This window comes from Botryllus schlosseri, chromosome 14 (genome assembly GCF_051294905.1).
Source record: "Botryllus schlosseri isolate E-star chromosome 14, Bs_hap1, whole genome shotgun sequence".
NCBI classification, from domain to species: Eukaryota; Metazoa; Chordata; class Ascidiacea; order Stolidobranchia; family Styelidae; genus Botryllus; species Botryllus schlosseri.
Genome location: NC_137249.1, coordinates 19,651,165 through 19,666,769, shown reverse-complemented (window position 1 = coordinate 19,666,769; position 15,605 = coordinate 19,651,165). Strand labels below are relative to the sequence as shown.

At 39.5% G+C, this 15,605-nt stretch overlaps 1 protein-coding gene across 1 annotated transcript; it reads left to right on the top strand.

Annotated features, from left to right (window-relative positions):
• Window positions 1–828: 828 nt before the first annotated feature.
• Window positions 829–11,761, top strand: LOC145455780 (carbohydrate sulfotransferase 9-like). The gene is made up of 6 exons (XM_080333781.1): window positions 829–5,548; window positions 6,312–6,410; window positions 7,059–7,174; window positions 7,309–7,418; window positions 8,081–8,278; window positions 10,149–11,761. Exons 1-6 carry the CDS (start codon window positions 5,422–5,424, stop codon window positions 10,636–10,638), a joined length of 1,140 nt encoding a protein of 379 aa, XP_080189907.1. The 5' UTR covers window positions 829–5,421; the 3' UTR covers window positions 10,639–11,761.
• The last annotated feature ends 3,844 nt before the right edge of the window (window positions 11,762–15,605 follow it).

Below are 15,605 nucleotides of genomic sequence, written 5' to 3'. Positions count from 1 at the left end.
GCCTTCAACCAATGATGACCAAGACGGGCACGTCATGACAAATCATGTGCATGAGTATTGAGTATGTCTCTTGACGCCCCGAGACTAGCTTAGGAAACCCTAGCTTGGAACCACTGTGTTACACCCTTGGTGTAGGAATATTGTGTTACAACATTGGTCTGTAACGCTCATTTATGGTTGATATGCTTGAAGTATTGGTGGCAGATAACAAACATAACAACGCTACAACATGAAAACTTATGTTACTTTCATACCCGTAGAATCCTGTATTTGGGACAGTGTGACGTGTATTGGTTCGACATATCTTACGATCTGTGTATGACGTCATAGGATAGATGCGCCACTGTAATCTTTATCCCGTATACTCACCCATGGGAGTGAGGATGTACAAGCGCACAGTGTGCGCTATTTGTGCAGGTATCCTTATGGAAATAGAATGAAGTAGTTATTACCTATATTTTACAATAGTTTACGATCATACGTCAGCATTTGCTATACGCATGACGTTATACTAAATTAGTAGTAGCCTCAGGACAGCAACACCATCATCTCTGACACCTATTATTATGCGTCATCAGCAGCATCGTTTTACCGATTTATCCCAAACGCGTTATCGGTAAGAGGAATTTGAGTTGTTACAGTCGAATTAGAAAGTTCTCTGGAATATCAATATTTTTATTATCATATCCGTCGTGCGGAGCGGTACAGCGGAAACTTCAACACCCATCAGTTTCGTTGGATATATAACGACCGACTATATCAGTGAATTTTCTGCTTGGAATTTTCTTGACCTATGTCAGCAAAGAAGTCGAGGGAATGGCCGTTTTAGAAGCTATGTAATATTAAGTTACATTCTTCTTCTACGAAATTGTCTGGTTGATTTAAAATCTTGTGAAATCAGTGAGCCTTGTTGCTGAAACATAGAATTAGGAAGACGATAGCTTCACAAATTGCTGAGACTCAGAGTGACTCAATCGATTGTTTACTGACCCTGCGATACGATTGTGCCCCCGGAATATTATGTTGGTATGAAAAAGGAAGCCTTACATCAAGGGTGCTCATTACGAGAGTCGGCAATTCGATCCTCTAGGTATGGCTAGCGTAGTGGCAGATTGTGTGATGTGTGGTATAAATATGGATCGCGGCGAAGGAAGTCGATAGCGAAGGAATTCATATAAGATTATTTATTGACAAATCATTAGTAGCATCTTTATCATGCTCTGTGACGAAACTTCAACATTCCAGAAATATCATTCTATATTATAGTTGTAAATTTTAATTCCATACCATACTTGCATATATCCGTATTCCCTACCAAATTTGCTGATTCAATAAAGTAACGGTTACTCCGTATCTTCATCTTCAAAGCACCTCGATGGTGCATACAAAAATGAACGGCATTCCATCCATCCTACGGATAGTTGTTGTTGTTTTTGTTTGGGGGTATTCATAGTGTTTGTCGACTACGATGGTCATTTACCCCAGGCCGGTATCGCTTATTTTTGTTTCCGTATCTGCCGACTTGTAGCACGACCAACTTCTAGGCTTTTTAAGACACCGTTTACGCCGATGAGATGGCAAGGAGGAGCCTAGATAAATGTCATAGTATTTGGTGATCACACCGCAGGTCGATCAATAATTAACACAAAGGTCGTTTACATGGGTGTTCGTGACCGTTTGAAACATGTTTTAAATGCTGATCTACGACTAATTGAGGTGTCAAGGCTTCCAAGCACGGTGAGGAGAAAGTATCGGAGCTGCATATCTTGTGGATGAAATAACGCTTGTTTTAACGGTCGTACGTATTTGCCACTCCAAAACATATATTTTTACTACTTGATTCGAACCACTACCATAGATACTCTCTACAGACCCCTATTCATCACTCACCCATGAAATAATTCTCAGTTGCGGTGAATAGTTTCCTATACACACACGACTCGAATCACTACAATCCGCATGCGATTTGTTATACATGCGCATGTTATACTCGAATCAATTTATCTGGCCATAAAAATAAAATATTTACAAATTGAGAGGCGTATTCGAAATTATTTGGGGTCAGCAGTGAGGTGACTGATGAATAGCAATGTCGTTGTACATTGGCTAGTCAGACGTAATAGGACTATAGTCAGCCAAAGTCACTCTAAATTTGACCTTCTGTATTTGGGATAATGCCCTTACTCATCCTATATGTCGAATTCCCGTTGAGATGGGTTTCTTTTCATATGCTATAATTCTGTATGGAACCACTTTTCGCAATAAGTCTTAGCGAGTATATGCCGGTGTTCTTTCATTGGCAACCATAGCTTTGATATAAAATGCGCGTTATGCCCTACGGCAGATAATGAGATACCAGATTTGTTAAGAATGGATGACGGAGAAAATATGTTACCTCAAATGTGCATAGTGCGCGCGGGTGCATACTGCACAATGCTCTCTGTTAGATGTCACCAGAATCCAGAATTTGTTTGCAATTTCATGCACTGACAGTGGCTTAGAAAAGTTTTATATGCAGCACTGCCAGTGCCAGCACGGCAGATATACGATGCGAATCGGTATCGTAGTGTATTGTACAGCAGTGACTCAATACCCAATACACTATAGCAGAAGCTAAGCGTAGGCCCGGGCCTCCAACATTACTAGTCCTACTGTAGTTCCGCCAAAGCTATTTGCAATGCACAAATGCCGTTTTGTGTTCTCGATTCATTCGCAATGTGTGTTACGTCATGGCCATCGTTACGTTAATCCCAGGAGAAGAGACTACATATTTGTTCAGTGGTATATAACGATCAACACTCTAATCCTTATCCCCGGGCATAACATACACAATTTCATAATTTCTGTAATTTTGCTTCGTGCATTCCACACGGGCATATTTTCATATTGCGTTAGGTAGGCTCTGTTATGAACAGACACGATTAGACGGGAGGAGAAGTTGATAGACTTGTCAAATTCATCTGTTAGAACAGCTATTGAACGTTTTCCGTCGAAGTCATACAACGGGATAACTGAAAGGAAATTTTTGACATATTCATACCACGTATTATATCACGTTATAGCCTCCATTAGAACTTTACTAATCATGTGATTTAAACTTTCCAGATGTTTACGACTATTACAGGCATAAGTGAATATAAATCAGCAGATTCAGTACAGTACAGAGGTCAAAATGTTTTTACTCAACATGACCTTTATCGAATTTTGCACGTTGCTTCACTGACTCCTATCCAAATTCGTACCTTGTCTGTAGCAAATAGCAAGACATTTGCGGATTTGACCCGAACCTGTGACTGTTCTATTTTGCTAATGAAGTCGAGATCACGAGATTCTTTGCACTCTTCCTAAGTCTGGCGAAGATTAGCTATGGCTTTATCTCCAATCGACTGCGAGTGGTCGAATGCTGTCGGGTGTTGAATACTGATGACAATCATCGTGAGCATCCGCCGGTCACGATTGCGATCAAATTATATGTTATATTCTAAATTACTTAAATAAACGAGGAAATGGCTTGTGCCATGTTGGCATAAAGGCTTGACCTTAACTAATACGCCACAGGTGATGACTTGCGAATTACCATGTGCATTGTGCAATGCCCGTCGGTATCTGTCGAATCGGACAAGGGGATAATAATTAATAATCAATTACCGTGCTAAATTAGGCCTACCATATATACAGCACCCGAAAAGAGAACATTTTGTGACTGGAAAGTATAAGGAAAGTAGAATGGAATGTTTGAGTTTAATGATATTTTGCATTCACTTGGTAGTCGCAGGCAAATATTACAAAAGTAAACCTAAGGAAAAGTTACAAAATAAGACACAAAAAGACAAATTTATTATGAAAACTCAGCCCTGAAATACTTCGCGGTTTTCTTAACCGGTGCTTTTCAACCTGTTGGATGATACGCACTTGTGCGGATCAGAAAAAATTGAAATGCGGATGAAAATTGTGCATATTTCATACTTTTTCTGGTGTGGAATATCAACATCTCTCCTAACACGCTTTGTTGAAGGTACAAGCAACTAACTCGAAATGCTAAAAACGAGGACATTTGGGTGTTTTTTTGCTTTCTCGTAGGACCTTTCACATTTATTGAGAAAAGAGGATAAATCCATCTAAAAGAGGGCATATGATAGGGCTAACTAAATGCGAATGGCGATGATGCACGCAGCGAAGAGGGCGGCATATACAAAAGACAGTGGAGGGCCCAACATACGTTCTGCACCGCAGTAATGTCAATTTCTATGTACGAAATGCGTGTCTCATGATGTTCGCAAAGTGAAGGAAGATCCAGATAGCGTTCTAGGATTGCTTAATGGTGCGGTAATGGGCAAGATTGAATCAAGACAAATTCGAATCAAATCAGGCGTTTCCAAATTATTCATTCACGACCGCGCCACTATAACATCGCTATTTTCACGAACCATTGCGTGAGAAATTGTTAATGACAAACAACCAAAGTTTTGGTGACAATTTGAATGTCCAAACTTACTGAAAATAGCGAATGTCACTTGAGCAACTTAACAGGGACGACCTGGGGAACAGATCGCTTGAGTGTATATTGACAAATATGATTTATTCAAACACCACAATGATTGCTGGAAGTAGGCGTTGAACTCATAGAAGTCACCAAAGCATAATTGAACTAATGCATATTTTGCGATTATCGTCCGTATTTATGTCGCAGAGCTGGATTACGGGCTGATTGACCGGTGTGATTGATATCTGCACATGAGAAATATTATCAAGCTCATATATGATGGTAGTTTGGAATATATACTTAACCGATACATACTATCACTATCATTTCGATGGAACACATTGTAGAAGAGTCTTACCGTAGGAACTCATGACTTTGGATGAGAAGTAGATCAAATTTATCGTCTCCAATGTCACTATGCGCGATACCCTCAGGGAGCTCCGTGAGGTTTTTACCGCCAACGAATGAATACTTTGAATGTGAGCTGGGTGAGGATGGCACGGCTAATTGGCTAAAGCTATAACACAGGCAGGCGCAACGCACTTGATCACTGCACAGTTTGTTGTTTGCTCCATGCGTGCTGCCACCGGTCAATCGCGGTATAATTTCACTACCCAAACCAGAAACTGCGTTCGACAACAAATTTATATTTTGATCAGTGTTCAGTGGGCAATAGTCATTGATTTCTTCACCATTTCCCTGTGTGATTGAGACACTTGAAAGAAAGATATTTAATGTATGTACTGCTATGGTATTTTGTCAAGAAACAGTTCCGTTGCGCCAGCCGATGTTGAAGTATCATTTAACATGTTCCGCCTTGCGTTATGAAATACCTATGATAGACATAGGTTCCCTTCTATCACAAGAATTATGTTGTATCTCATAGAAACTCAATATATTGGACAGATAGGCTATCCAATGTCTTTCGCGTAGAAGGAATGTGGCAATTCTGCACCTTTACTCTACGTAAGGTCTGTCGCGGCGTGCTCTTTGGCGCGGCTATCACCGTTGCGATTATTACACTGAGTACCATCAAGGACAGCGATGGATTCAAGAGAATATCAGGTAGGGAAATATCCATGTTGCGTGATTTATATCTAAAGTTTAATTTTAGGATTAGTGTTAGGTTAGCGGTTAGATCAAGTTATAAGTATGTACTCATGGGCTAGGTTAGCTAACAGATCAGGTTAGGTAAGGTTCCGCGATAGGATATGGGTTACGTTTTTGATAGGTTATGTTTGAGGCTAACATGGATTTTGACGATGGCCAGTTTGATTGGCAATTGACTCTCACCATTATGACACTCGCTGTTTTGAAACTCGCTATTTTAAATTCGAGCCAGCATAAAAAGGCATCGCGTGCCGCATTTAATGTGGTATGTGCTTGGCACAAAAATCGTGCTGTCATGGTCCATATTTGCATTAGGAACGATAACTTTACCAACAATGAAGTTCAGAATGTTCAGATTCACTATATCTAACTTTGTACGATTCGCTCTTCGGACATTCTTGAAAAATGCTGAACAATTGGGCGTATAGATTGTAGGCTATTACCACAATTTTACTTTTATTTAGCACAGTAACCTCTTGACAGCTCCACAGACCACAACATATATCAACCCGCTATCAATTGACCATATTGATGTATTGAAGTCATCATATATTCCTGAACCACCAGGAATATTTTAGGATACCTTCTGTCGACGCCCCAGTATAGACATAGGCCGATTTGAATCTAGCGATGATAATTGTTAGACCCAAATCACTACGACAGCTAATTAACGTTCAAACGTTCAAGTGATATCTGCATGGTCGATACTCATATTTAGAATCTTCTGTCATGGTGCTGAAACAGGAGGACACGAAAATTCTGGTCCAGGAGTTGGATGGAAGAAAAGTGTTCCAAATCGAAGGACTCCCAACAGGAAGTAAGTATTTCACTAAATTGACCTATCAAACTCAATATGTATTATACTGCGGTCGAGTTGTTGATATTGGATATTTGAAATCATACGCCCACTTTCCTGAGGTGCGATTGGACCCAGCAATGCGACGACACTTTGTAAGTTCAAGCCTCGCATTCACAAATTCAACCGTACAATACGATAGAACTTTCCAAGGTTAAGTCTCGTATTTATGAACCTGTATCGGAAAAAGAAACAGCAGACGTCACGCAGATTTGCAAAAAATATTAATCATAATGTTTTCGTTTTGTGTGAAGATCCTATTTTGATGGTTTTGATCCTTTGGCGCTTTGTTGATGCGCAATTCATTTTGTGCATCTGTAATCTATAAAGTAATGTCTTGGATGTGTATTTTGGTAGATTTTTGCCTTTATGACTGTGCGAAAATCTGGGATTCCGTGAATGCTTGCAGATTAGCGTAATAGTTCCCCGGGTAGTAAAAGCTAAAAACACTTGTTTCGATCCATTTATATTAGATTATCCTCTTGATTATCCTATATTAAATTGACCCTGCTACAAGCACGGGAATATTAACATAAAATCGCTCTCATGTTAAATGAGTAATGTAGTTGAAACACCATAAATACTAAAAACAACATCGCCAACTTACAGAAATCAAGGAATACAAAAAGCACTTTCAACCATCAACATTACCCGCGAAAGTCAAAGCAAAACAAGCGAAGAAGGTTGCCGAAACATATCGCAAAAGAAAGAAAGTATTGTTAAAGGTAACAAGCGTTATTAAGCTCTATTATTTATTGCAATGTCCGCTAAGACGTTTAGCAATAGCTCAGGACATTGTAAGTAAAAAAGCGAAAACAAGTATCGCGCATATTCTGGAAATGGTTTTCTATCGGTGCAGAGTTGCGGTCGATCCAAATATCACCGTTGGGCTCCGGGGATGCAACTTATAGCAGTTCCAGATAAGGAATTGACCGTATGTGTGGTGCAAAAAGCTGGAAGCTCAAGTTGGTAAGTATGGACCTAACAAGCAAAAGTTATCCACATGCAGTTAGGGAGATGGTAAATCAGTGGTTTTCAAAGTGGACATCAGGGCCTCCTTGAGACGTTAGCAGCCTGGAAGAGGTCACTAGCTACAAATTTGGTGATTCGGGCCGCTGAAAATATGAGGAGCGATGCGCACCATGAAAATCTGTTTGAAAAATCCTATTATTCATAGCTCTATTTGCGAACTAGGAGCCTACGTATGAATATGTGGTCACGGTGTTCTTAGTTGTAAAAAATATTCACTCGGGAATCAAAACTATATCTCTCTTCGCAGCTGTTCATTGTTAAGTGGCCAAGCAACCTATCAATCAATCAATCAATCAATCAATCAATCAATCAATCAATCAATCAATCAGCGAACACTATCAGGGAAAAATGCATGACACCGGGACGACTGAACAGTACTTTATCCCCCTCCCCCCATAGGGTGTTCAACCATAATGTTATGCTGGGCTACTGCTGGTATGTACAGCCAAATTATATCAAGGTCAATTATTTATAAATATAGGTTAGCTCATTACACCATCTCATGTTATTGTTGGCGAAATTGTTTGCCACGATTCTTCATTAATATCATCGTTACTATGCCACGACTTTCCTTGTTTGACACACCTCAAATTCATTAGGCACCGCATCGTTTATGATTTGAGAGAACCCAGCGGTACGTGGAACGGTTTGGGCCACCAGTTGAATAGGAAACACGGACAGAAGTTACCCGATCATGAAAAAGAGAAACTGATGAAGTCTAAAAGTGGATTGAGGGTGATTACCGTGCGCCACCCTTTCGCGAGGCTTATATCGGGCTGGAATAATAAAATGCACAAGTAAGCCTTCTTGAATTGTGTGACCTTGGGTAGACTACCGCAGCTTTTCAGATGCCATAGCTACAGTTTGTATCGGATCCACATCTTTCTATTACAATTCGATAACGAGCACTCCGTGTTCAGCTTAAGGCGATTGAAATCTTCCATAGTCAATTATAGTGACGGATGTCACTAACTTCGTAGATACATATGGAAATAGTCCCTATAGGCAAGCCAAAATTGTTTCATGTGTATGCACATAGCTTCGATAGCAGTTGGAGATGGGTGAGTTGAAATGTACTCAAATGGAATCGCACGATTCATACTAATTTTTGTTCTGCTGACAATAATTCGCAGTGACTAATTTGAAAAAAAAACGGTGCCATTTATATTTGCTTTTACGCGGTCGTGACTCATTGCTGCTCTGTTCAGTTAACGGTAAAACACTTGATGCTACAGACAATTTGCTACAACGAACGTATATTTTCTGTGAATATTGTTAAAGTCGAACTGGTATATACTATCACTATTGTTTTATTCGAATACAACCATTTTTGGTGCACGTCGGAAATGAGACGTTTGGCACCACGACACGTATTCAAATCAAGAGAGGTAAAATCGTTATGCGACCGTAAATATTACACAGTCATAGCTAAATATCAATCGTAATCTGGTCATTCGAGCCGTGTATCAATCTGGTAGTGTTGACTCGAGTTGAATCACGTTGAATAACTAAAATGGGATCGACTTTTTCTGTGCTGCCGACTTATATAGCGCGGCCCACGTTCGTTCTACACTTCTGTAAGACACTGCTAATGCGAATCGGAGTATGTTTGATTCGCTGTGACACATCGAAACTGATAGCAGCTTGGTTGAACAGTTTTGTAGTGGTATCCAGATTATGAATTTATATTTCTGGTTCCAATAACTTTTGCATATCTGTAAGACATATATTATCGGCACCTCTTGAGTAAATATACTACCAGTCAGCTATTTTATGATCGATCACTTCTAGACGTACGCGTGAAAATCCCCAACAGCGTATGTCATGATGGTGTCATCTAATACCAGACTTTGAAGAATATTAGCATATATTCATAGGCTCATGGTATGTTCATGCCATTGGTTGAAGTTGTTTTATATTTGACTGATATTGAGCTCGTACCCAACGGAAACTGGAATGTAAAAATAACCTTTTGAACTAGGTGAAACCTAATATTATAATTTATTCACAGAGAGGCTTGTGCTTTCGTAGGGATTCACATTTCAGAGACACTTTGTTATATCCATTTCACGAGATTAAGCTAGATTTTATCTCAGCCATAGTAACGTGGAGGACTTGAAATACCTGTACGCAGTGAGAAAACCGATATACAGGGTTGTGACCAAGTCACAAGGTTCCGAATCACAAGTCAATCTCACTTTTATAGTTTTGACTCAAGTCGAGTCATTTTGAATTCACCACCAAGTCCGAGTCCAGGTGAGCGAGTAGAGGATCGAGTCCGAGTCATAGTGTTGTAACTCGAGTCCGATGTTACTTGAAATGATGTGATATGAGAAAATGATCAGAATCGAAAATAAATATCTCAATCCATGGACAGATGACCACTTCTAGCAGCTATACCACATACCGCATCCTCTACAATGACGCCTCGCTTTGACGTACTTGCTAAAGCTCAAATCTAATGCCGAGAGTCGGACATTGAATTGATTTGTGTTATTGTACTCGTTATCGTTACCATTCATTGCTACAGGTTTTCATGCTTTAAAATTTCGATTTTAATTACTTGAGTGTTTTCATGGGACCCCGCCACCGAAAATGGTTGGGTGCCACTGTTCCATAAGGTTATCATTCATTCAATTTTGATAACCATATCCGCATTCACTTCAGAAATCACTTGCTGGATTCAACCAAAATCTTAACAACGCTGAAAGGAATAGAGGAATATATCCACCGAAGCAAGCCAGACCAAGATCATATTATCGCCTTCAAGGATTTTGCTCAGTATCTTGTCGATAAAGGATTGAAAGGCGTTGACATACATTTTCAACCCATAGAACGTCTCTGTCAACCGTGTCGATTTCCGTATGATTACGTCACAAAGGCCGAAACGTCACAGCAAAACCTCTGGTGGTTGTTAGATCGCGTGGGCGCCGTTATGCCTACCTTCACTAAACACGCCGCAACGGGTAGCGGTGAAAATGCCACCGACATCGCGAAAGATCCCTGGCAACTCGATAAAAGAGTTATGACCGCGTTTTTTAAAAAATTGCCATTTGAAACCGTGGTTAAATTGAAGGAACTTTACCGGCTGGACTTCGAGAGATTCGGATACACATTTGATCTGAACACTATGACTGCAGGTGATATCATTGACTAGAACGGCGACAGAATTCAATTACAGCGAGTACGGTTGTACTGTATACCGTATCTTCTGGCATAGAAAAAGTTTGCTGTTGCGATGCAGACCTTTGTTAACAGGATTGCCTGCTTTCTCGCCCTTCATAGACAAGCATATGCATAATGTGGTATAGCCTATGAGGAACTGTTGTCGTCGGCAATTCAACTCGGCCAAGGCACGTACGATGTTTGTGCTAACGTAGAAATGCAAAGGTAGCAATGAATCAAAACAAGTTTGAAGGTGAATTTTATGTTATCTTTAATGGAAAATTCATTGCCATCGGTCTTTATTTACGCGGAAAACTTGATTTTCTGTCATACACTGTTACACTCTTGTGATATTCACATATATTTATTTGCTGCAGTCATGTCATTCCCGACCTCGAAATATTGTATTTATTGTTGGATTAAATCGATGGGACAACTTATATTATATATAAGTTATAAGCTTAGTGGCCTTCCGCTTTGCCAAGTCACAATCAGGATTTCATTTGACATTATTTATAGTTCCAGCATGGCTAACAAACAAAATTTCGATAACAAATAACGATGTGTCGATCTTATTTATCATCAAAAATGATGCAACGATGAGTTAAGATCAGCTAATATGTATGATATGAGACATCACAACACGATTGAAGAAATGATTCTTCCATTCAAAGCAAACTAGTTTTTGATATCCGGAAGAAGACAGTGAGTAATAATGGGACCCAGTTCTTCAAACCGGGTGGACTGACGTAAATTTAGAGTCAGACTACAATGACTGAATATTCCGAAATAAAAATTAAACTAGTGGGGAATGATCATAAACCGCCCACATACAGGTATAATACTGTTTGTCATCTGCTGTCATTGGGAATGAAGTCAAATAGCTAAGCCCCATCACCCTCACCCTCATAAATGCCAATTATTGGTACAGACTGATTTGGTTATCGGGTGCATGCGGTGCGCGTGTACGAGTGAGGAAATCTACCGATACGCCATAGCCATGTGGTACAGGTTAAATGTTCCATTGAGAAGTACGAGATTTCGTCGTCGCTACAGTCAATATTGCCGAATCGCACTGCCGTACGGCAAGTGAAATAAACTCCGCGTTGCACGTGTATCTGTATTCTTTATATATATGCTTTAGTGTCAAGAGCCGTGGGAATCGTGGAGGTAGCCAGTTGACACAAGTACAATACCACATTAAGATCAGAGTCAAATGATTTGAGTGGGAATCATCTGTGTGTGCTTCTACTTTTTCGAAGTACGATTTGCCTACTTCAACTACTTGCTGGATTGGTTGTGTTCTCAGAATACCTCCACTTCTAATTAACAGTGTTTGGCGCAAAGCTAGATTTATACACTGTGGCTTTTCTGAAGTGTAAAGAACTTTTGTGAAGTGTATAAAGAGATTTTGTGATTGGTTAATATCACATTTGTGAGTGTTATTTTCGTAAGAAATTGCCTAATAGCTCCTTCATGATGTTAGCAAAATATATATTCGATGTGATCAGTGATTTGCGTTGTTGTCACGGCTTTGGAGCAGGCGTAAATTTAAACTGCTCCAGCTTCAGTTCCGGAGTTCTCTTCGATCGTAAAGTGGCTCCGGATCCAGCTCCCGAGCTCATTGATACCACTGCTCCAGCTCCGAAAAATGTCGAATGGTTCAGGCAGTATAGTCGGTAACGACTGTTAAAGCCATGAACATAGGGGCAGTCGCGGCAAACCGTCATGTTGTGAGGGTATGCGAAGTCCGGTGACGTCATAATTACCTAATGTCAACTGTCGATGATGTCATAGTAACACCAGATTGCACTTTATTCCAGCATTTAAACTAGGGTTGCATTAAAAACAAAAATCAATTTAAAACAAACATGTTTAAATCATGGCCCTTGTTTAAAACATGTTATTTATTGTTTTTGATTTTGTTTTTGTTTCTTTAGCCATGACGTCACGAATCTTCAATAGTGTGTTCACAGTGGCTTGGCATTGACAATTAAAAATAGGGTAAATATTTCTCCTTAGACGAAAAGGGCGTCCCACCACTGTATAAACAAGCCAAAAAATATCAACCAGGACTAAATCGTTATGCAGCAATTTTACGGTCGGCGGTCATCATCATTAAATCACTCATTCCGTACCGATGATCTATATCTACCTGCTATAACTGCCGAACCGACGACGATTTCGAGGGTTCCAGTCAGCACTCCATATCGTATACGTCGCCTATATTATGTGTAAATCATCCGTAGGCTCATACTACACGATTTCGAAAGTATCTACACAATTACAGTATTGCATAATTATAAAACATCTGAACAAAAAAAAAATTATCTATATATAAAGGCATTTGTTTTAAATGCAACCCTCATTTAAACACGTTATAATACCGACACCTCACTCGTTAATACCAAGCCCTACAGTCGAATTTAAGTTTGATAATGTGCGATTGTTTATTCAAATGTAACTGCATCAAGACAGCATGAACATGAGAGAATTTCGCGACCATATCAGTAGAAATCTGCTTTCTACCGAACACCCAACGATTTGATATCGATATTGGTGCGCTCGTTACCATTCCGTTCGGTGTCGATCAAGTTTACTGGAATATAGAAGGTTCCCCTTCAAACGAATCGAATAAATTCAGAATTAATGCCACTGAGAATCCGGTGTTGCATCAATATTCTTATCTTAATTCAACATATTTTCTTGAATCAACTCAGTACACTCTCACGTGACACGCGGGGCAATTCAGGAATACGAGAGTATCAAGCAGACAAGAATGAATACACAAAACAGATGATTTGCAAAGCCCGCATGCCATCGATAATAACCGCTCTCCAATATCAGATACAATGGGGTTCAGACATCGCATTCAATATCACGCATCGCGACAATTGTGTGCGGACTAGCATGGCGTTCTGGGCTGCTCTAAGCAAGTACGGAAAACTTCCCCAGTCTGATATGTGAAAATGAAGTACTAGCAGGCCGGATTCCTATATCGATACATTAATCGCGTACTTATCCACCTATACATTGGATAAATCGTATTTAAGGCCCTAAGGTGCAGCTAGACTTGCAAAATTTTCAAATTGCGATATTTTATAAACAGACAATCCTGGATTCACAAAAATTGGTGTGTAAGCTGTTCATACCCAACTTCATATACTGTATAAATTTCAGCATCTCACAATAATTCCTTGGGCCCAAATTGGGGGGGAGATTGGTGAATCGGACGGTTAGCACGGGGAAACGCCTGTCTCATCGATGGATGCAGAGAGATTCTAACCAAGGCTTCATAAAGTGTTCTGAGGCCTCTAACCACCTGCTGAACTGCTTAAAACTAACGAATTTTCGAAAAAATTACCAAAATATTTGTTTGGTACCAGTAAGGTGCCGAATTTTCAATTTTTTTTCATAAAATTCAGATCATAAGTAACATAGTAAGTACACCTAAACTCCTATAGCAAAAACAATAAGTTCAGCAGGTAGAACAGTCTTACTGCTTGTACTGAGCCAAGTTTGATCAGGATTGAAGGTCTTCTGATATCAAAATTTCCTGTCCCCGTGACATCATATTACGAAAAACGAGAAATGGGAGAAAATCAACTTTGAAAATTGAAAAATATTTTGGTGAAAATGTAAAGCAGGTATATGACATTTGTTGCTTTTAAATGGTGCAGGCATGCTTTAATCAGTATATAGCCAAATTTGAAGACAATTGAACGTGCCTAAATGCGAAATAAGTCGTATAAAGTATGATTGATTTGACGATTTTTTCTCAAAACTGCTATACCATATTCGAAAAAATTGCAAACCTTGAACTAAATATCAGTTAGATGTTGTGAAAATGGAACAACATGTCAAGAATATTGTGACAGTGTCAAAACACCCATTTCAGTTGGTATGAGTCAAGATACTACACACATATCCCCCCCCCCAACATCTTTCAAACATACAATTTTAGCATCAATTTCATCATAACACTGCGACACTAATTTGAGTTGCATAACCCTTATGCATAGCCTGTGCAGTTCCAATATCCTTTGCCGGATGAGCCACAGTCAGGCAATTCACAGTGTTGAGAACAACTGCATGAAAAATGTAGAAATTGCGAGGAAAAACGATTCCGCCGAATCCGAACCATCATTATCAGATGTTGAAGGTGGTGAAAGCTCCAAATTTTTTCAAAAGATTTCTTCGATTGTTCAGCTCAGGAACCACTGGTTCTTTTCTACCATGGTTTTATCTTTCCCTATGCCAAATGACTTCGTAGTGTATGTCTTTGTCCTTATCGTCAATTAAGCGATTAGCTAATAGCTATCAACAATATACCAATGCAATCTTGAAAAATATACAATACGATAAACAACGCCCATATCAACAGCTTTCAGCTCTTCCCAGGTCAGCGATCGGCTGCTGGGCTGCTGGCCTGCTGAATGTTTTGAAAGTCACGCTTCATCGATTAGACATATGGCTCTTCTATTTATAGTATAAAATCAGCATGGCAGGGTGCTTATAGGCCGTTTTGAGTGAGTTTAAATGAATGAAAGTGTATGGGGGGTGAATTTCTACGAAAATGGGAGATTTGAAATCGTATTTTAACATACTTCTAATTCGAAATCAGACAAGAGCAATACATTTTTGAAAAGAACTAGTTTCGTACTTCAAGACTCTGCATTAAAAAAAAATTTGGAAAATTTTGTGATTCCAGCTGCACCTTACGGCCTTAATGTAAACTTGAAGTTTAAAGCATAGAGATCAAAAACGATATTTAATGAATTTAATAACGCAATGTATTACAATAGCTGTTGAAGTCGATGGGATATCTCAGCTCAATCAAACTTGTCTACAAGGCTGGCTGCATGTGGGACCTAGAAACCCTTAGTAAAGGCTGCGCGTAAACATCAGTTAGATTGGAACGCAGCTTTGTCTTGTTAAATGTTCATGTTGGAAAATGTA